This window comes from Mchenga conophoros, linkage group LG7 (genome assembly GCF_057382185.1).
Source record: "Mchenga conophoros isolate Kocher_MC1m ecotype Shallow Benthic linkage group LG7, M_conophoros_male_GT1.1, whole genome shotgun sequence".
Lineage (NCBI taxonomy): Eukaryota > Metazoa > Chordata > Actinopteri > Cichliformes > Cichlidae > Mchenga > Mchenga conophoros.
Genome location: NC_140532.1, coordinates 64,003,056 through 64,025,283, shown reverse-complemented (window position 1 = coordinate 64,025,283; position 22,228 = coordinate 64,003,056). Strand labels below are relative to the sequence as shown.

The 22,228-nt window shown below is 41.0% G+C and overlaps 1 protein-coding gene across 1 annotated transcript in view; it reads left to right on the top strand.

The window, feature by feature from the left end:
• spire2 (spire-type actin nucleation factor 2) overlaps window positions 1-22,228 on the top strand; it is a 57,211-nt gene that overhangs the window by 26,447 nt on the left and 8,536 nt on the right. Inside the window, exons 2-9 of the mRNA XM_085280749.1 lie at window positions 5,640-5,683; window positions 6,463-6,855; window positions 9,016-9,096; window positions 9,197-9,361; window positions 10,035-10,121; window positions 10,628-10,745; window positions 14,137-14,303; window positions 16,909-17,131. Coding sequence (XP_085136875.1) covers window positions 5,640-5,683; window positions 6,463-6,855; window positions 9,016-9,096; window positions 9,197-9,361; window positions 10,035-10,121; window positions 10,628-10,745; window positions 14,137-14,303; window positions 16,909-17,131 — 1,278 coding nt within the window. The remainder of the gene's footprint in view (window positions 1-5,639; window positions 5,684-6,462; window positions 6,856-9,015; window positions 9,097-9,196; window positions 9,362-10,034; window positions 10,122-10,627; window positions 10,746-14,136; window positions 14,304-16,908; window positions 17,132-22,228) is intronic.

Below are 22,228 nucleotides of genomic sequence, written 5' to 3'. Positions count from 1 at the left end.
CGGAAGAGAATGGATGAATAATTATCGAATTTATTTATATTTATTATTTATTTTGTTTTTCAATTTTAATTAACAATTGTCAGATTTAATTAATTATTCCAAATATGAAAAAACTGAAACTATGACAGTAAAACACTAACTCAGCTGATGTGTACAGAAACATTAGGTATTGGTGATGGCATCCGTCTTTAATATACAGTCTGTTTTATGTCTAGTAGCAATCTTGGAAAAGATTCACGTCTAACGTAAACAGTTCTACATTAAATATCTCGACAATGATTCAGAGCTGCATGAGGACCAGGTGATAAACATGTGAGGACTGGTCAATAAGCTAGCAGCTTTACTCCTGAGGTGACCAGCTGATCAGCGTCAGTTATCAGTTGTGCAAAAGATAAGATTTATTAATGCCAAACATGTGTATAGATATTGTAGTCTTTATGCAGTTTTGCTATATTATCTTTACACATTGGATAACAGGTATGTGGTGCGCGTAGTGTTGTTTTTTTGTTTTGGGGTTTTTTTTGCTGTCTGTTTTCCAAAAGCAAATTTTAGGCTGCATCTGTAAATTTCATATTTCAAATGTACTTTATGCATTTATAATAAGCCCTGCTCTTCCTAACCCAGCTGTCTTTCTGTCATTTTATGGTTTCTTTTGAATTTGGTCTCTCAGACCTTATTTCTATGGCAACAGATGGCAAAGTCCATCTTTGCAGAGTGTGTGTGTTTGTGTGTGAGTGCATGTCTCTGTTTGTATGTGACTGGGAGTGTGGGTATCAGGCCTTTTTTTTTTTTTTAGGAAACATTTTCCATCATTAGCTATGAGACCATGTGTGACTTACAGCTAATGAGAAGGAACACTGTGGGTTCACCTTATGGCAGTTAGACACCACAATAACATGATCTAATAGTTGTGGTAGTTAAATGGAAATGTCTAGGATGTTGTGTGTAAGTATATCTGTTTGTTTAACATCTAATTATTGATTTCATGTGCTTTCACTAACTATATTTAGCCTTTAATTTATCCAGGTAAAAATGTCATTGAGATTAAAAATCTCATTTCCGAGAGAGTGTGTGTGTGTATATATATATATATATATATATATATATATATATATATATATATATATATATATATATATATATGTATGTATCAGTCATGTACTTGTTTTGAGGCTGTGGCTCAGGTGGTCGAGATGGTCTACGAAAGATTACCAGTGCCAAAGGAAAATCCCCAGCATCCCCCGATTCATCCATCAGAATGCGAGTGTGTGTGCATGAATCAAAGTTTGTTTTCCTTGACCACGAGCATTTGAACAAGCTTACAAATCCAGTAGCATTGCTGAAGACTGATGGTCTGAGTTTCAGCTGTCATGATGTGGCCATTAACTAACATGAACTTGTAGCTAAAGCTGTTCAGGTAAACATGGGAAGCAACTGGTTATTTGATTTGATTTGATTTAATATTCCTTTATTAGTCCCACAAAGGGAAATTTCATAAGGCTGCCGATCTATTGCACGCAATGGCGGCGCCATCTTACCCTCCGACCATACATACATTACACAAAAACGTCACATGGGGAAGACAGGTCAGAGAGGTATAACAATGGAAAATGCACCACATGAGGAAAGATAAGGAGAGAAAAAATAACTCCCCCCAGACTGAGCTCCAACAGGGAGATCAGTTTGAGAACAGAAAAAAACACCTCTGCACAAAGATCATGAAAAAACCCTTAATACACCAAAGAAACACATGACAAGCAACAGGGGTGGGTAAAGGGTGAGAGACAGCCCAATTAGACAGTACATGGCCCACAGCCTGTGTGCTGGTCTCCTTGATCCACCGCCAGCATCAGAAGGGAATAAGCGTCGAAGGCGTTTGGAGGGGGGATGAGTGTATGTCTGCATGTGTATATATGTCTGTGTGCGTGTGTGTGTGTGTATGTGTCCAGAGTTCAGCTGAGACAGTGTCCTTCGCCCTGCCAGGCTAAGTAAACAGTCTTCCAGCCAACCCAGGTGGCCTTGCATGGAATGGGAAGAACAGTCTAAACACAGTCGTTATCAGCAAGAACCCTGTTATCATGGTTCCGAATAGGTAGATATCTTCAGCACTCAGGCTCACCCAAGCCCAAACTTCTCATTGAGAAAGGGGTGTCAATTGCATTCAGAGACCAGTTGATCAAATCCATAATTCTCTTTTAGGTTTTAGAGAACAGACTGTGAGAGAGTGTTCCAGGGAAAAGTAATACAAAAAACACGAGACTAGACAAGGACATAGGCTAAGCAGGGAAGCTAAGGGAGAGGAAGAGGAGGAGAGGAGAGAAGTGCGACTGCCTTCATCAAGAGCAAGAGCAAGAACCTATTGCATAACATATTGTTATGGCTAAAGCTGATGCTAACCATAACCAAGCCCCAGAGCCAAGAATTTGTAATGCCCCGTCTCTGCTATATATGCATATGGCTAACTGGGTTATTGCATTTCCCTGAATCTAAGCTGGAGGGCTCTTGGAAGCGATTTCAATGCACAATTATCTCCCCTTTTGTGTTTATTGGGTTGTAACTGTGGGAAACAGATGAAGGTATCATTGGTTACACTGTGTGACCCCGGTCAAGTATTATGCAAACCTGTCTGACAGGTTTACTGGGCTTCGTGCTATCGTCTCACCCCTGCAGATAGGCGGTGGTGTGGGGTGTGCATCACAATGGAGAGTTTCTTTTGTCGCCAAATGGAAGCAGCATCTATGTCTGCTCAAAGGAACAGAGAAACTCTCTGTTTGTCTAAGGTTCACATCACGCTCTAAGGGCTCTTTGTTGTTGACATCAGTGAATGCTGTGGCATGCTGACTCGCCCCTCCCACGCATCGATACCAATACTGCAAAAACATCCCTGAAAGGAAACGGCACAACACATCCTGCTAACCAGGATGCGTCGTGCCATAAAATAAAAAGCTGAAAAGTTGGTTTTAATATTTTATAACAAAATAATAACTTGCAACCTTGACTTGAAACATGATTTAATAAACATTCACTGGGAAGAAAGCAGGGCTTGTTAAACCAGAAACAACAAAAACTATTGTGAGCACTACTACAATGTGCTCCTTTCAACCCATTAGGTTAAGCAATGGCTAGGTGGTGTAGTGCTATTGGTGGCAATTTGCCATCCGTTTCCTACTTAACCTGTTTACAATGCACTTTTGTTGCTTATTTTTATTTACATGTTGAAAATAAAGCCATCAAAAGACTTTGAAATAAAAAACATACAAGCCACTTTCTCCGACATTTAGGCTCGTAAACATTTTTCTTTCAAAATTTTTTGGTGAACTTGAACCTAATTTTGCTCTTTAACAAAATATCTTCAGGTATAACATGCTCTCACTCACAGTTTAAAGAAAACCAGTGGAATTTATTCCTCGATCTGAGATGAATAAAAACAAGCTCCCTGGAAAGGAGTCTAACTGTAGTCTAACTGAATCCATTTGGATAATGGGAACTGTGGGTTCCATTACCAGCTTCATCATCTTTCATCTGCTCCATTTAGAAGTTACCACAGTGGCTCATTTGCTTCCACCTCACGCTATCTCCATCGTCCTCCTCTGTCACACCAGCCCTCTGCATGTCCTCCTTCACTACATCCATGAACCTCCTCTGTGGCCTTCCTCTTTTCCTCCTGCCTGGAAGCTTCATCTTCAGCATCTTCCTCTGCACGTGTCTAAAAAATCTCAGCTTTGTGTCTCCAAACTGCCCAGCCTGAGTGGTCCCAGTTATACTCTATCCTTATTGGTTCAGGAATCATTGGCGCTGGAAGCTAAAAAACCTTTCATGCTTTTGCCATCGTACCTGCATGGAAAACAAAAGCTTATTGGGAAGTGTTTACAGCTTTCAATTATTTTGTTACAAACTCAAAGTCTTCTTTGTTTGTAGTTTTCAAAAATTACTAATGTGCTCGACTATTATATCATTTTAGCACATTCACTCTTCATGCTGTCCTCAGCAGGGCCGAGGCACAAATAATGTTAGGGAACTCCAGTCACCTGCTCAAAAAGCTCTTGGGGTAAACTATTTTTGTATTTCCTAATCAGAAATGTGACGCTACAGTACTCTCAGTCAAACTGACCCTGCTTAAGAAAGCTCTTAACTGAATTTGTGTCTCTAAGTACTAAAGAAAGGTGCTTCAATGTTTCCTTTATTGCCTCCTTCAGCAAGGGGGGTGCTTCACCATCCTTTATCAGAGGAAAAGCAATAAAGCCATGCAATCTTTTATGCAGCTCATCATGCAAACTGCTCTGCTGCTGTATTTCCCACCTTGTTTGAAACCATCACTAAACTTTGAAAAACTTGATAAACACACATGGTAATATTTCCACTATGTTACTTGTTCCCTCGTGTGAAGAGTGGGAGTGGTCTTATGTATTTTCTGTAAATAAAGATCATTAGAAAAAAAAATCAAGCTCTAGTGGAAGTCAGATTTCATTTCTTGTCTTAATTTTTGTATTTCCAGATTTCAGAATCATTAATTTTACTCAAAGACACTGGATGCCTTGATAAATGCAGCAGTTAACAGCATCACCTCTTCAGTAGAAAGTGGACATTTCTTAATATTTTCATTCACATTTTTGATTAATATATAATTTTTTTAAACCTTGATAGATATTTTCTCAGGCTTCTCCACATTTATGTAGTCTGAGAAGCAGCTGGACCTTAAAATTGTGCTTTTTCGTAATCAATCTTTGTGACGTTGTAGTTTGAGCAAAGTGAAGCAGGGACAGGTGCAAATTGCTTCATGTGCCCATTAACCATGTCTCTGGTGTGTTATATGACAAGTGACGAGCATTAAATGGAAGTGAATCGGGGTGAAAAACGGCTGCTGCAGAAAAGAGTCCTATCCATCTCCATAATCGTACAGCAGAGTGCTTTTAAATATTTATACTGGAAAGGGAAAAACTCAAAAATTACAAATAATAAGTGAGACTGGTTTTGTCCTTTTTTCCTGCCTGAAGGATGTTCCAGAATACTCAAATTTATGTAAAACTAATTTAAATGATAAAATCTGTGCTTTGGGACATTTTAACGAGGCTACATCGGCAAGGGGGGGAACCTGAGGGGTGTATTAAAAAAGTGAGATGCGAACTGCTCAGAACAAATCTTAGTTTGGATTCAAGTTTCAAAAGTTAAGCTCAGTCATTAAAGCTAAATAATGGGGCAGCACCACAGAAGAGAGGTGGGGAAAAAAGTTTGTAATAGCATAAAATCAAATCAACAAATGAGCCAGATCCACGACGCAGAGGAGAATTAGGACAGAACGCCTTAATGTGGGTTTACTTGTTGAGAAAATCAACATCTCGTGTTTTGCACGTGGAGACTGCTTTATTTGTTTTACATTTAGGTGGTATATGAGGTGATATTTTTATTTAGTTTGCTGTATATTAAAATATTGTACAAAGGATTTACTTTATACAATTTATTAGCATTTTTTTTAATCATATTGGAAATGAAACTTTTTAGATGGGTGAAGTGTATAAATCAATATTGCATTTTTTCTCTGTTCTTTAGAGATTGAAAAGGAGTAGGTGTAAAATATTGCAAAATCTTAACCTTTGCAGATTGGTTTTATTGGTTTCATCTTTTTGTTTTTGTCTCTTTAGATGACACTGATGGGCCTCCTCGTTCTCCTGCTACAGAGTGCCAGGTGAGAAAGAAACTCTAGACATAAGTTACTGTCAGGCTTTTCAAAGGTGTGTAGTACTTTTTTGTCCCTTGTCCTTGGGGTCAAAGTTGCTGTTACTGAAAACAATGGTAGATTCAGTTCAAATCAGTTTTATTATATAGCGCCAAATCACAACAACAGTCACCTCAAGGCACTTTCATATTCCAAGGTAAAGACTCTACAAAGTTAAAAAGAAATCCTATCAGGCTGTCTGAATGTTATGGGCAAGCATTTGGCGACAGTGGAAGGGAAAAATCCCTTTCAACAGGAAGGCAGGGATTAGGACAGTGAGACAACATCGCCACCTTCAGGTTAAGTTGTAATCACAATTTTACAGTGGACCCACTGTAAAAATTAAATAAATAGATGATAATGATAATAATTACAAATCTATAGTAGTTGGTGGGGGAAAAAGGAAATTTTATTGTCATTAATTGTTTATTTAATACTAGTGGGGGATGTCTTTACCACGAAAACTGTAAAACATTAAAAACTGTAAAAATTCAGTGAAAAGTCCAAAATTGACGTCCCTTTTCACATTTTCCAAAGTCATCCAGTGGGCCAGATTGAGTGTTTGCGGTGCTGCTTCTGGCCTCTGGGCCTTATGTTTGACATCCCAGCTTCGCAACAGCAACATGGGTGAAGAATGCTTAAAAGGGAGTCTTTTATGTGAATTAGATTATATTTATCTGGACCTGTAAAACAGTTATTAGCAATACTTTTAACTGACTTTCTGTGTTCCTCCTCATTCATCCCTCCAGCTGGTCCACCTGCTCGGCGTGGCTATCTACCGAGCCCTGGATTGGGGGCTGGATGACACTGAGGAGCGCGAGCTCAGCCCACAGCTGGAGCGCCTCATCGAACGCATGGCGGCAGGGGATCAAAGCGGAGGGGGCTACAGCACCGCCGGAAACGCAACAACAGATGAGGGGTACAGTGGACAGGAAGAGGAGGAGGAGGAGGTAGAGGAAGAGGAGGACCGGGAGGACATAATCAGGCCGGTGTATACGTTCCGCCAGGTGATGGCGCTGTGTGCATCTCGACTGGCAAACCCAAGTCTGGCTCCGGAGCACTACCAGGCCGTCTGCAGGGCTCTGTTTGTTGAGACCCTGGAGCTGCAGACCTTCCTCGTCAAGATCAGAGATGCAAAGGAGGTACGCTGAGTTTGTTATCATCTCGTCATTTTATGTTTTGTTTTTTGTATTCATAGGATAGACTGGAATGTTAAAAAGAAGAAAAACAATAAAGAGTTGACTCAGCAGCGTAATGCAATCTCAGGTTTCAGCTGTCCTTGAAAGCATCAGGTGTGTGCCACCTGTAAACAGGTGTAAACAAGAATAACTGACATGCCACAGCTGCTGCTTCAGTGGTGTAGTGTTTGTGTGTGCCCTCTAAATGTGAAATTCTTACAGCCTTTCTCCATTAATATTCCTGTTTACATCCTGCAGACTGATAAATGACTGAAGAAGCCGCCTCCACAGTTTCCTCCAACTACTCAACCTTAAATCTGACTTGCGGCGTGTCACTGCAGTGTTTCTGCTTTTTGGTCGATATTTAGCAGAAACATGGTGCAGAAAGCTGTTTACATGAGTACATGCAGATGGTAGACTGACACTGTGTCATTCTAGCAGATCCAGATGAGGCAGAGAGCCTTCAGTCCAGAGTCGTTGTTAGTTAATACCTTTCTGTTTCAGCAGCTGTATCTCCGCCTGATTTTACCCTCCAACCCAACCCAAAAATTTTTAAAAAGGCAGGAGACAGGAGTCAGGCAGGAGTCTCCTTGAGCTGAGACTTTTGCAGATGACATTGTGATCTGTAGTGAGAGCAGGGTACAAGGCGCAGAGATGGTGAAGTTTAGATGAGTTTAAACACTTGAGGTCGACCATCCAAAGCAATGGACAGTGCACAAAAGAGGAGAAGAAGAGAGCATGAGACGGGTGGATTTGGTGGAGTGTCAGGGATGACTTGTGACAGAGGGATATGAGCAAGAGTGAAAATAAAATAATTTTAAAAGGGTGTTAAAATTGGAGCTTCCAGGCAGGGGGAAAATAAACCTCAGAGGAGATTCATGAATGTAGAGAAGGAGAACATGCAGAGGGTTGGTGTGCCCGAGGACGATGTGAGCGATGCTAGAATAAGATGGAGGCAGATGTTGCAACCCCTAAAGGGAGCAGCCAAATGAAGAAGAAGAAGACAACTGTCTGAATAATTTACTCAGGCGGGGCAACAAAAATGATATGAATGGCTTCATATGTATTGTTAGCAACTAACATTAGTGATGGTTTATTAATTAGCATTCACCCAAAATGACACGCTCACAGCTGTCCCATCAAGAACATATGGGAAGACTAATGAATGTAGACTTTATTCCGAGTCAGTCAGTGCAATATGCTGTAATTCTGGTTTCCACAACTTGATATATTATCAAGTTTTTGACTTGCTTACATCTTGATCATCTTGATAGGTTTTCTGAAAAATTCCTGAAGCATCTCTATCACAAATACTTCAATTGATACTTTCATGTACACTTATTAGGTGCTAAAACAGTTGAAGTATTAGTGGACTTGCAGATGTTGAAAGCAATTAAAATGTCACATCAGCAGCTGAAGTGTAAACACTTCTGACAAAACACTGACAAATTGATTTGTGGATGCTTTTAAAATAAGTTAAAGTTATTCAAAGAATTCAGGGGGGGAAGAAGCAGGATGAGCTGGAACGTTTGGTTTTCATGGCCTTTATAAATGAATTTCTGTAAATAAGCTTTGGGTAACTGGATTTGTCTCCAGTGTCATATTTAACCATTTTATACATTTTCTAAATTTGTAAAGTCAACAGAATCTCTGCAGTAATTTATGTTAGGGCAGGGCTATATGGCCAAAAATATTTATCACAATATACATTTGAAAATTTGCAATAACAATATAACTGACAATATAATTGACGCGAGACAAAATACAACTCCACAACTTTATTAGTGCAAAAAAAACCCCATCAATGTATTTTCACTTAAACAAGCAGCTGTTTTTTATGTGCATTAAAGTTATATAAAAAATTAACAGTGCAAATGCAAATTCCTTGCTGACAGTTTAACCAAAAGGCATTTCCAGTGGAAACTCGTCGATATATCCTGAGCATAACCATGTATAATATCCACAAAACTTAAAAAGAGGTTATACACACACAATACGGGAATATTATGTTGAAGCACAGACCTGCTTTACTTACTATAGGTGGATGTGGGCATGTTTTAGAGGTAAAAATCAGTCGTCATGGACAACTGCTGCTGTCTACAAAAAAATGTTTTTGTTGCCCAGATGCTGAAGAAGATCTCATCAGAGGAATCTCTGGAAGACAGATCTACGGCTGAACTGGACACTCTGAAACACAGAGACTGGGTGAGGGGAGAATTCAGTCTGTGACAGGGAGGACAGCAGTGTTGTTGCTCTGACACATGCACATGAGTGGTGTTGTTGTTTGCGTATTGCTTAATGCCAGGCCCGTCTGTGGGTGCAGCTGATGAAGGAGCTCAGGCAGGGAGTGAAGCTGAAGAAGGTGCAGGAGCAGCCGTTCAACCCGCTGCCCACCGAGTTCAGCCTCACGCCGTTCGAGATGCTCATGCAGGACATACGAGCTCGCAAGTTCCAGCTACGCAAAGTTATGGTGAGAGTTCAGACATGATGTAAAGAAGCTGAAATCAGTGGAGCTGTTTTTGCAGAGTAAGCACTTAAAGCTCTGAAACGTTTTCACTGGAAACTTGATAGGAGTCATCTCAGGGCAGACAGGAATCAGACTAGAGGCCTTTTTCAGGCACCTTACTGCATCATGCATGTATTGTAAACTGGCTTCACTGCAGAAAGAAAATGTTGTATGGGAGGCATGCATGTGGCAGTGAATCATCTCGAGGCCTTCTCCACAGGCAGATGCATAATTCAGCTTTACAATGCAAATATTAATAAAGGCCTTTCTCAGCCTTCTGCTGTTTTGGCAGCAGCTGCAGTTTTTTGAAAATACCAGCAGATTACAGCATGTGCTGTGATTGTGATTACAATTTCTATTTAACTTCTATACATTATAATGAGTATAGTATGGTGAGAGAGTCGGATATTTCTAATGTTCTGTTATAGTTTATAGGCAGCTTTCGATTCCAGAATATGCTCCTGGATGTGTGGAGTCTGTTTTATCTGCTTTGACTATGTGATGTTTATAACATGTTGCAATGTACTTTGATCAAGAGGCCAAAAAAGAGTCGCTGCTATCCATCTTAGCCTTCTGTCTATCTTGACAAAAGTTAGACTTAGGAAGTAAGCTCTGCATTGTTTCCTGGCTTATTCAGGTGGACGGTGATATTCCTACTAGAGTGAAGAGAAATGCTCATGAACTGATCCTGGATTTCATCAGATCAAGACCTCCACTTAAACCAGTAAGTGGGTTTAGGGGTTTTTTCCTCTCTCTGCGTTCTTGGCTAGCTTAGTGTTAGCACGCTGTCTGTGCAGGTGCTTGCAGAGAGCTGAAGTTATGTTAGCAGTGTAATGCTTCTGTCATGGATGCAGTCTCCACTTTACCATCGTGCGCTCGTGTTTTTGTGCAATAAAAATAAAAACTACCTCCAGTGGACAATGTTTAGTTTAGGTTTTTTTTCTTAATGCTGCCCTCTTTGATACATGCTAATAAATAATACTTAGATGTCCAGTAAATGTCTTATTTTTGTTTGGAAGTTTATTAAGCCTCATTTCTAACATTCACTGATATCATAGCACAGTGCTGTTTTCTTCTGTGTGGTTGTGTCATGGTTTTTAAATTTCAACATCTGGACATGGACTGCATAACCTGTACTGAGTAATCAAAATCTCTCTTCAAAGTACAAAAGTAATATACTTATATTTATTTCTCACTCGTGGATGTGACCTAATTGCCTCTCTTCTTTAGGTTTCAGAGCGCAGCCTCCCTCCTCCTCCCCCACAGCAGCAGTCCCTCCATGACCGGGTCCTGGCTGAGATCAAGCAGGAGAGGAAGCTTAGACCAGTAGTTCCACCCAGCTCGAGACGTAAGGGAACAATCTTTGATGTTGGTGTTGATAGATAAAACAAAATAAACAGAACAAAGAATGCCACTAATCAAAAGGAGGTTCAAAAGCTCTGCATAGATTTGCATTTAGAGATTGTTGTTAAGACACAAAGTGCCAAAGGAGACCTGCGAGTCCTGGTTCACAGGCTTAAAGCGTGTGACACAAGTAAACCTAATTTCTGCTGTTTGGTATCCCTCCACTCAGTTTGGATAAGCTGGGAAAAGAGAGTTTGGACAGGTTTCATATTGCACATTTCACCATAGCATTTGCTTTTGCCCAAAAGAGATACCAGGTACCAAGAACTGGGTGATTAAATAAACTTTTATTTTCAGTTTGATGTTTGGCGAAAACCAAACACACGCCATCAGCACAAATACCTCAAACCAACTTCAAGCACGGGATGATTTGTGCTCATTTTGCATCCACATTTTGCCCGGGTACTCTAAAAGTAAAGAATCAAAGTGCTGCGGTGACCCAGTCAAAGTCTAAACCTCGACCTGACTGAAATACCACAGAGAGCTGCGCATAAAAACCTCAGTGAGCAATGCTGTAAAGAAGATTGGGCCAAAATTCTCCCTCAATGGTGTAAGAGACTGATAGTCACAAAGACAGCAATTACAGTTATTTGAAGAGGGAAATCCATGTTGTTATAATTAAGACGTAAAAGTAGTGACTGAGGTCACAAACCGACCAGGAAAGTGCTTACAGGAAATAGGTCAATGATCAAGTGAGCATTTTTTCCTTTCCTCACGGACGCCTGCATATTCTCTAGTTCTTTTTATGGCCACATGAGTCGCCCCCTGCTGACCATTAGAAAGAATGCAGGTTTAAGGCACTCCTGCCAAAAATGCCTGTACCGACCCAAGGCCTTCTGCAGGTCTTTCCCAACTTTATATTTCACACTCCACCACTGCACTGTTTAATAAAGGCAAAAATATATTTTTTAAAAATAACCCTTCTCCCACTCTGCAATCCATATCCCAGCAAACAAACACATGGTTTAATTTTTTAGACCATATTTTAGAAGCAGTACACTGCTAATAGTCTTTAACAAGAATGTAAATATCATGGAGAGAATGTACGGTCAGGTATTTTATTAGGCATCAGGGACCTGTGACTGGGTCATTCCAGCAGTAAAGATAAAACACAGATCGTTTTTACCATGTAAAGTGTGATCATTAAGTTAACTTTAACATTGAGTTAAAAAACAAACAAACATATTCATAGTCTCCTTGGACAGGGCTTTAATAACCTGCTGCTATTGTTGGGTCACTCCCTGAGTGTCACCATGAGCCTAAAACCAAGGCACCGAGCAAGTATCAGCTTCTCTGTCAAGCTGGCCCTATTTTCGTTATAAGGACCATCACAGGGGACGAGAGTTGGGACTCTGTAATGGTTTTTAAACCCTGTCAATGACCTAAAAACTGAGCTCGCTTGTGTAGAGTCCAGCTGTACCATGCAAGCTGCAAGCTGCTGGATAGAAAGACCTACAAAGTACTTCTTTGATAAAGTGGTTGCATATTGTGTTTTGTTGTTCTGACTGGATGCACTTGCAGAATAAAGCACTCACAAGTACATATTAAACTACTGCCTAATCTATTGTTTGTATATAGATTAAGTAATGAAAGTTTATTTATATTGTCAGAAACCTCATCAGTCCTTGCAAGTGCTCAATAATGTTCTCATTATAATGAATATTATATTTAAATTTAAGCCTGTCTACAGCGTGTGTTTGTTGATCTAGTTGGCTTGCAGCTGCATGCAGTTGCCCTTTCAGAGGTGAATACAGTTGCATTAAACTGATGAAATAATTGCATCATAGTGAGTCTGGACATTCTGTACTGTAGCTTTTGAGAGTCACAACAATACTTTTCTATTTAGAGCTGCAGTACACATGAAGGTCATCTCACGTTTCATAAATATTGACCTGCTATTTTCAGATCAAGGTCAGCGTGTTTTAGTGTGCGGACTGTTTATAAAGCAAGCTGCCTTGCAGAGACTGAAATTAGTCAACTGGGACTGGCATGCTTTTATTCAGAAAGAGGAATCGAATGTCTTGACTTGTATCTGAAGGGAGTTTTTTATGCTGATATGTCTGTGGGTAAAATACAATTTAAGAATTAAAGTCAATCACTTGCTTTGTGCTTTTAGAGGACTTCCAATTACTGCTGTGTAAATGCAGACTTTAGAGTTATTTTCGAAACCATCAACCATCAAACCAATGAATTTAGCAGGTTTTGGCTGATCCACACACATTTATTATTATTTTTTTCCTTTAGTTTTTACTTATACCACCTTAAAAGTTTATGGAAGCATGGATTGACTGGCTACTTGGAAAAGTCCAGTATTTGTGTTATTTTTATCCTTTTTTTTTGGTCTCCTCAAACTCCTACAGGATTTTTTCAGCCATTTAATAGTGGTCTGCTTCTGCAGGGACTTTATAAAGAAGTTGTACTCTCAGTTTTGTGACAGAAAGGTGTTGATGCTGTTAATTGTTTTAGCTTGCTTTATTGTATATTTACCTTAAATGGACCAAAGTGCTATGACACCTACACATTAGACCTACCGGAGCTGTTTGGACATAAAATCCATGTCGTGAAGCTCCCAGTGGACAGCTTTTGTGCTGATGTTAATGCCACAGGAGGAATCTATGAGGGAATAAATCTGTTGCAAGTGTGACGTGCTGTTATAGTATTCACTGAACTCTTTTTAATAACCCATTCTTTCACAAATGTTATTCAAAGGCAGACTCCAGGTGAGGTGTTTGATCTTATATGCCTGTGCCAATGAGGCTGAAAACACCTGAATTTAAAGATTAAGAGGTGAGGTCCATATAGTGTATTTGTAGGAATTTCAGTGTGAATAAATTTGGATAGGGCTAAAATTTAAATTAATCACAGTTAACATGATTCACTGAGGTTTGTGGCAGGTGGTTTAGGACAAATTGAGCAGAACAGCACGTCTCATGTCATTGTTTGTATCCACTGGCTGTTTTTTTTTTTTTTTTTTTAATTTTGTTGTTTTTTGGGGTTTTTTTTGTATTTTTAATGAAGGAAGAGCAATTTCAGAATTGGCTCGGGGGGACTGTCAAAGTTATGAGTTTGGTGCCAAGGCTTTTGCTCCGGCCTGGAGCTTTTCACTGAGTCCTCACCAAGAATTTGCTGTTCTTGGAAGGTCGTGATGCCTATGAGTATTAACCCTTTCTGACAATATGAACAAAACTGAAAACAGAACCTTTCTGCAACTTATGGAATAAGGCGGAGCTGCTTCATTGCACTGACTCCAAAGTGGTACACAGGGTGCGTCTGATTACTCCCTTCTGATCTCAGCACACCTGAGATTTTCTGGTTTCTGGTTTCTCTTCCCTCAGCATTTGGCTCTCTGCCCTGTCTGGCTCAGACGTGTCCCTGCAATGTCAAATCCACTTCATGCATCGACCTATCCGTGTCGGAGCTCGGACCCCGGCCACCAACCCGTCCTCGCATCCTGCTCAAGGCCCCGACCCTGGCCGAGATGGAGGAGATGAACATATCAGAGGTGAGCTGGAACTCTGTGATCTTGAAGGGGAATAGGAAAGTGGGCTCAGTGTTGTTTTTAACAGCAGCACATGTTCTGTTTCCCAATCTAAGTGGGTTAAGATTCCTCTCTGAGGAGGAAAATGAAACAATGACTGGGAAGAATCGCTTTCTCTTTTGCACAAAGACTCAGCAACTTGGGAAATTCTTTCTTTCTCTCTTCTTGCTCTTGCTGTGTTACATCAAACATTAAAGCTCCCCTACGCTTTAGCACTTTAAAAACTATCCTCACATGTGCATGGGGGGAGATATCTGCAGGTCAAAACTGACTGCTGCTTAATCCAGAGGGAATGACATGTTTACAGTCTGCCTCCTCAGTCCTTTCTTTCATTTTCACCTTGCTTTCACATTTCATATTATACTACTGCTACGTGCTGCAAGTTTTTGGTTAGGAAATGAGGCATTGGGTATATGTCACAATCTCTCTCCTGCTTCTTTCCTTGCACCGAGTACATCTGTGACGGTTTAACGAGTCTCTCAAGCGTTTTAAACCTCGTCTGTGGCCATCCTGTAAGGCACTGCAGACAGCAACTACTTACTGTAATATCTCAGCTGTTTCAAACTAATTTAAAGTAGATTATAGTTTAAGCTGTGCAAACATTTCCACAGGGGTGATGTTTTCAATGTTACTCTGTTTGAATTGACCAGGAAAATGAGTCAGTTTGGATGGGATTAACATTAGCCCGGGATTCTAGGATTCCTGGAAATTTGACTTTTTGTCCAAATAGGATTTTCATTTAAAACTACAGGATGTGCTTCAGAGGAGGGGCCTCCAGAGGTTCATGCAGCTATTTTGCTCATTTCCAGTTTCTCCCTGTGGCTCTGACAAATGAGTAGAACCTGAACAGAAATTCAGAACAAAGGGCCTCCACCAGCCCCCTGGTGGAGGCCACCAGTTTGAGCACCCTGCCCTTAGAGCAGGGGTGTCGGACTCCAGGCCTCGAGGGCCGGTGTCCTGCAGGTTTTAGATCTCACCCTGGGTCAACACACCTGAATAAAATGATTAGCTCATTACCAGGCCTCTGGAGAACTTCAAGACAAGTTGAGGAGCTCATTTAGCCATTAAATCAGCTGTGTTGGATCAAAGACGCATCTAAAACCTGCAGGACACCGGTCCTCGAGGCCTGGAGTTCGACACGTGTGCCTTAGAGGGAAGACTCACAAGTGTCCACACGATCTGCCAGTGCCACACATCCCATTTACTGTCTATTTAAGCAGTTGTGTTTAGAGCTCCTCCTTTAGCAGTGAGATCTAGTCTGCAATACCTCTACAAACGCATTTTTGTGGCATTGTTTTCCTAAAGTATCATGCTTGTTTGGCTTTAAAACCTGAGAGCAGAAATGTCCACATGACACTTCCATCCAATTACATCAATACATTCCATCATCCTATAATTAAATATTTTGTCCTGATGAAAGTGGAAGAGACCACTGACGCCCACAGGGTACAAGCACACGAGATCCTAACCCAATCAAAGCACCAACTGTCAGAATATGTTTTGTAATAATAGTAGTTTTCCCTCTTTAAGACTCCCATAGACTTATGGCATTGTAGGATTTTGCTTTAATTTATCAAGTGTGTGTATATAAGGTGTGTCAGCTCATACATTAATATCAGAATGCTTATTTAATCCCACAAAACTGGACCCAATGCTGGCAGGCTCTCTTATGGTCTGTAATTGATACTCAGATTCAGAGAGCAACACTATGTTATTAAATCTCCTTAAATATATTTAAAAACGTGTTTTTAGTAACCTGTTGTCAAACTTTAGGGTGCAGCTCTCCTCACATCTTTCTTCCCACTCTGGGGTAAATTTCCCAGACAGGCCTGCATAGTGGTGTTAAATTTCTGTTTGACAGGCAAAAACTAATTTTCACTTCCTCCATTTTCACTCAAAAGCTAAATGTCACACTGAACTGATAAAATGCAGGAGAATAAAAAGGGATCCTCCTGCTTAAAAAAAAAAACAAAGAAAGAAAAAGAAGGTCATTTCAGGTGGAATTGCTACTGAGGAGTCTCCCATATTCCCATACAATATCCATCTGAGCTTAACGAATTGGTGAAGTAAACCAGTACTAAGTTAATAACCCGCCCTTGTGGTGCGTCTATAAAACTTCGCAGACTGTATATTGCTTGGACCCAAATGGGGTCCTGACCTTTAGGTTGAGAAGCTTTGAGGAAGACTAAAAGCTTCATAATTAAATTGAATGTTTGAAGGTTTTCGGAGTGAATCTGCTGTTCCTCCGTGTCAGCTGCTTCCTTTTTGGCGTTTTCCAGCCACATATCAAATTCAGTTTCCTAAAAACAGCAAATAACATATTAGTTAGCTTAGTTTTGCAAGGTACTGGATTTATTCTGTCCTGGGAACACACAGGATCCTGCAGGAAGAGCTGGAAAACACTGCTCAGGATAGATGCATCCTAAACTGTGAAGAAAATTGAGAATTAAAGCTGATAGATCATTATTATCTGGTGACTTCTCTTTACTTTCTTCCTGCTCATCTCCCTGGTCCCTCACTTTTCCTCCCCACCCCGAATCTTTCCTCACCCACCACCTTTCCACCAAAGGAGGAGGAGTCTCCAGATAATGGGGAGCTGCGGAGGACTGAGAGCTCCCCGATTCCTCTGAAAAGAGATCGGTCCTTCTCGGAGCACGACCTGGCTGTGCTCCGTGGGGAAATGCTTCCTTCGCTCTCTGAGTCGGCCCAGCTGAGCGGGGTGGTCAAGCTGAGGGTCGACAGGCCTCGATCCAGGACTCTAACCAGCGCCGGTGCTCCTCCTCATCACAGAGGTCAGAATGTCCTCTATGCTAGTACTCAAATGCGTAATTCTTTATGTATCTAGGTGCTCTCTGGGTTTTTTTTTCCAAACTATGTTGGTTACACACTACTCTCTAGAAAAACACTAATTGAAATTAAACTTTAAATGAACAGGTGCGTCTGAGTTGACAGGTACTGAACTGTTACCATATAACGATAGACCCTGACGAGCTGTGCTGTCTCATTCAGAGGACTGAAAAGAAGCTGCAATCAGTTTTCAGTGCAGGACCACAGCTTGTTGTGTATTCAGCCTGCACTGAGCAGTGTGGCAGTGCTTCACAATCACCACCATTCAGAAGTTGTCTGTGAATTAATCCCAGCCAAGCACTGCAGCAGCTCATTTTAGGGGGTTAGAGCTTCCTGTTTGAAATAAAATCACTAGTGATATAAGCTGTTTTAAGAGTCTCCTTGTTATGAAAGTCTTCAGACTCTGATCCAGCCGTGGCTGATGATTCACCTGTCTGCAATGCTAAGTCTCCTCCCATAGGGGGAGACACAGGGCCAGTTTTTGAGCCTTCAAGGAGAAAAAAAAGTGGGATTAAGCAGCAAGTTTCTAAACGTGACAGAGGACAAGTCCTGGGGTCTCATTTATAAAAGAGTGAATTAGTATCCAGATTAAAAGCATACAAAAATCAGATACGTGGATACATTCAGGCAAATGTGTGCACGTGGATCAGCTTTGTATCCCACCCTCTAAACACCTACATTCAACCATAAACACCTCATGACTTTTAATACGTAAAAATGAGGCCGCTGATTGGTTCTTAAAATCACATTGACCTCTGGCACTCACCCACCCACGATATCATGTGATCAAAATCATCATTTGTAAATGTGATTTATTCATGTTTGGTTTAACTGTAAACTTAGCCTACGTTACTCATAATGAGGACGTGCAGTGTAATGATGTGCAAGAACTGCCACTGGCTTTATTTTCAGACTGTGCATATGTGACGTGCTGATGATGAGCCAGGTGAGGATGGCCAGTCTCCACTCGGTCCTGTGGGTCTGTGGGCAGTCACATCGCCTGCAGAGTTTTGTTACTGAAGCTGAATGGAAAATCTTTGAGTCATTCTAAATCACTCTAAAATACTTTAAAGTTGCGCGATGTTATCTTGCATTTAACCAGTGAAGGTAATTGTTGACTTGAGGTGAAAAGCACTCTGTGTATTGACATGTCAAGCTGCCAGACTTCCCTGAATCCTGCCATCGTTTCACCTGCTGTGAGCTACATGATGTGGAGAGCATGCAGTCCGATCAGCTCCTTTTTTTGTGGGGTCCGTCATTAAGATGGAATATACGATATATCATAGTTTTAGTAGCAAAACATCACCAACTAAACTTCTAGGATTTTGAACTACAACAAGCACTGGTTACCTGGATCTTTTATCTGTTTTCTTATTGGCTAAACACTTAATGTCATCATGTGGGATAGGTGGCTCATCAAAACAGGTTATACTATATGAAATTCTCAAACTGAAAACATTTTTCTGCAGTGAATCATCAGGAAACAGAACGCGTCCAAGGAAGCTGTGTTTGTTTCTGTTACTCTTCGTCACCTGCATAAAATCTGTGCAGTCCTGCTGTTGAAAATGACAACAAATCCCATGATATTGATGCTCGGAAAAAAAGTTCTGACCAAAACCTTAACCGTGACACAAATCTGAAAGAGTTTATCAGCCCTGGAAACTTAATGTGGCTTTGTCTGCTCAATATCTGGCTCACCTCTCTGTATTATAACAATAATACTATATTCAACAATAGGGAACGTGTACACCATACAAGAAATATGAGTAAAGCAGTACAAAATAAGATGTAATATTGCGTAGTTCAGCGGTTAACAAGCACGACAGAGTTTAGCGCATTGCACAGTGTGGTTGAAACCTGAGATATATCAGGCCTGCCTAACGTATCTGTATACACACATTACAGGGAGTGCAGAATTATTAGGCAAATGAGTATTTTGTCCTCATCATCCTCTTCATGCATGTTGTCTTACTCCAAGCTGTATAGGCTCGAAAGCCTACTACCAATTAAACATATTAGGTGATGTGCATCTCTGTAATGAGAAGGGGTGTGGTCTAATGACATCAACACCCTATATCAGGTGTGCATAATTATTAGGCAACGTCCTTTCCTTTGGCAAAATGGGTCAAAAGAAGGACTTGACAGGCACAGAAAAGTCAAAAATAGTGAGATATCTTGCAGAGGGATGCAGCAGTCTCAAAATTGCAAAGCTTCTGAAGCGTGATCATCGAACAATCAAGCGTTTCATTCAAAATAGTCAACAGGGTCGCAAGAAGCGTGTGGAAAAACCAAGGCGCCAAATAACTGCCCATGAACTGAGAAAAGTCAAGCGTGCAGCTGCCAAGATGCCACTTGCCACCTGTTTGGTCATATTTCAGAGCTGCAACATCACTGGAGTGCCCAAAAGCACAAGGTGTGCAATACTCAAAGACATGGCCAAGGTAAGAAAGGCTGAAAGACGACCACCACTGAACAAGACACACAAGCTGAAACGTCAAGACTGGGCCAAGAAATATCTCAAGACTGGTTTTTCTAAGGTTTTATGGACTGATGAAATGAGAGTGAGTCTTGATGGGCCAGATGGATGGGCCCGTGGCTGGATTGGTAAAGGGCAGAGAGCTCCAGTCCGACTCAGACGCCAGCAAGGTGGAGGTGGAGTACTGGTTTGGGCTGGTATCATCAAAGATGAGCTTGTGGGGCCTTTTCGGGTTGAGGATGGAGTCAAGCTCAACTCCCAGTCCTACTGCCAGTTTCTGGAAGACACCTTCTTCAAGCAGTGGTACAGGAAGAAGTCTGCATCCTTCAAGAAAAACATGATTTTCATGCAGGACAATGCTCCATCACACGCGTCCAAGTACTCCACAGCGTGGCTGGCAAGAAAGGGTATAAAAGAAGAAAAACTAATGACATGGCCTCCTTGTTCACCTGATCTGAACCCCATTTAGAACCTGTGGTCCATCATCAAATGTGAGATTTACAAGGAGGGAAAACAGTACACCTCTCTGAACAGTGTCTGGGAGGCTGTGGTTGCTGCTGCACGCAATGTTGATGGTGAACAGATCAAAACACTGACAGAATCCATGGATGGCAGGCTTTTGAGTGTCCTTGCAAAGAAAGGTGGCTATATTGGTCGCTGATTTGTTTTTGTTTTGTTTTTGAATGTCAGAAATGTATATTTGTGAATGTGGAGATGTTATATTGGTTTCACTGGTAAAAATAAATAATTGAAATGGGTATATATTTGTTTTTTGTTAAGTTGCCTAATAATTATGCACAGTAATAGTCACCTGCACACACAGATATCCCCCTAAAATAGCTAAAACTAAAAACAAACTAAAAACTACTTCCAAAAACATTCAGCTTTGATATTAATGAGTTTTTTGGGTTCATTGAGAACATGGTTGCTGTTCAATAATAAAATTATTCCTCAAAAATACAACTTGCCTAATAATTCTGCACTCCCTGTAATTTATACATGGGCTCTACTGCTGTTGGTCACCGTAGAGTCTGTCCTTCTAAGTCTCTACTTCACATCGTGGGAGGATGTGTGTTGTCTGAAGTTAATATAAATGTATCAGATGGTATCGGATATATTGATAGCTTGTATTCAATTATTAGTTTGGCTTTGATTCACCGCCTCAACATCTGTGTCAGCAGGTTTCAAACGTCTCTGTGCATGGGTCAGATTTGTTGTACTGTACATTCTTACATCAAGTTTGTCTTTATAAAAGACCCCGAGACCCTGGTCTGTAATAGATATGTGAATTCAGAAGGACAAACCAAGCCAAAACCACAAACCTCCCTTGATCACCTTCTATCATTAAAAAAGTTTAAAACTTGGACATTTTTAATGTTTCTTTTAATGTGAATGTACAGACAGTAATAGCTGTCTGTACATTCACAGACATATGAAGAGCCACAAAGAGATGTGTGTTGATGAGCCTCCTGATGGCTTCCTCTTCATCACTGTATTTGAATGAAGAATGCCTCCAAACAGACATCAGACCCAACAAACTGAGTGCAGGGGATATTGAAGTCTTAAAAGGTTTTTTTTTTTTTTTAAGTTTCCACCTCTTCTGCCTCGAGGCCTGGAAGGAAAGCAGCAGTAAACAGTCATGACAAAACTCAGCATCTACTAATTACCGTTACGGCTACAAAACCAAAACTCTAGGAAGAAATGTTTATTCGATTCCCAACCCTCGGGGTAATGAAATGATTTAATGGTTTGGGAGACATTATGTCACCACTGCTTCCAATCTCCAACCTCGCTGAACCACGTTACCTCACAGAACAGCTGTGTCAGTTCACCGCGCTGCAGCCTTGACTTGGATTCACGTCGGCCGTGGAACGGCTCAGAGATGGATTGTAATCAAATCAAGTGATTGGGTGAAGGAGGGTAGAAGCTAATGGCTTTGAATTGTGTGCTGCATGAAAGCCCCGGGAAGGATGTTATGTGTTTGATAGCCATGATTCGTGCATTAGCAGCCTTGGTGTCCATATCCAGAGGTAATTGTTTGAAAAACGATCCTGACTTTGATCCACTCTGCAAAGCCATCCACAGTGCTTATGTGCCATAAACATTACACTCAGCTGGACAATAGCAGGATTTTTAATTTGCAGTGCACAGCTCTGCCAATAGAGGACTCTCCGGCCTCAAGTGTGCCAGTGAGAGGAGGTAAGCCTATAAGCCGGCTGTCATCGGCAGCTGATCCAAATTATATGTGCTGATCATGTTTACTGGCCTGTTCCAGCCCTCCCATTGCCCTGTTTACTTTCCATTAGAGACAAATTGACACCTTCCATTTGCAGGATCGAAGAGGCACCCAGTTTAAACTGTGTGAGGTCTGCTGTGTTAAGAGCAGACCTCTCACCGTGATCTGAGTTACAGATGTAGCAGCATGGGCCAATCGCTCCACTGAAATCAGATTAATAATAGATGACGACGTTCCAGTCGGATCGACAAACTCTCTGAAGGCCTGAGATCCGAGACGGGCCTGAATGAAAGAGGCTGATGTGTAATTCATGGATTCTTCAGACCGCGA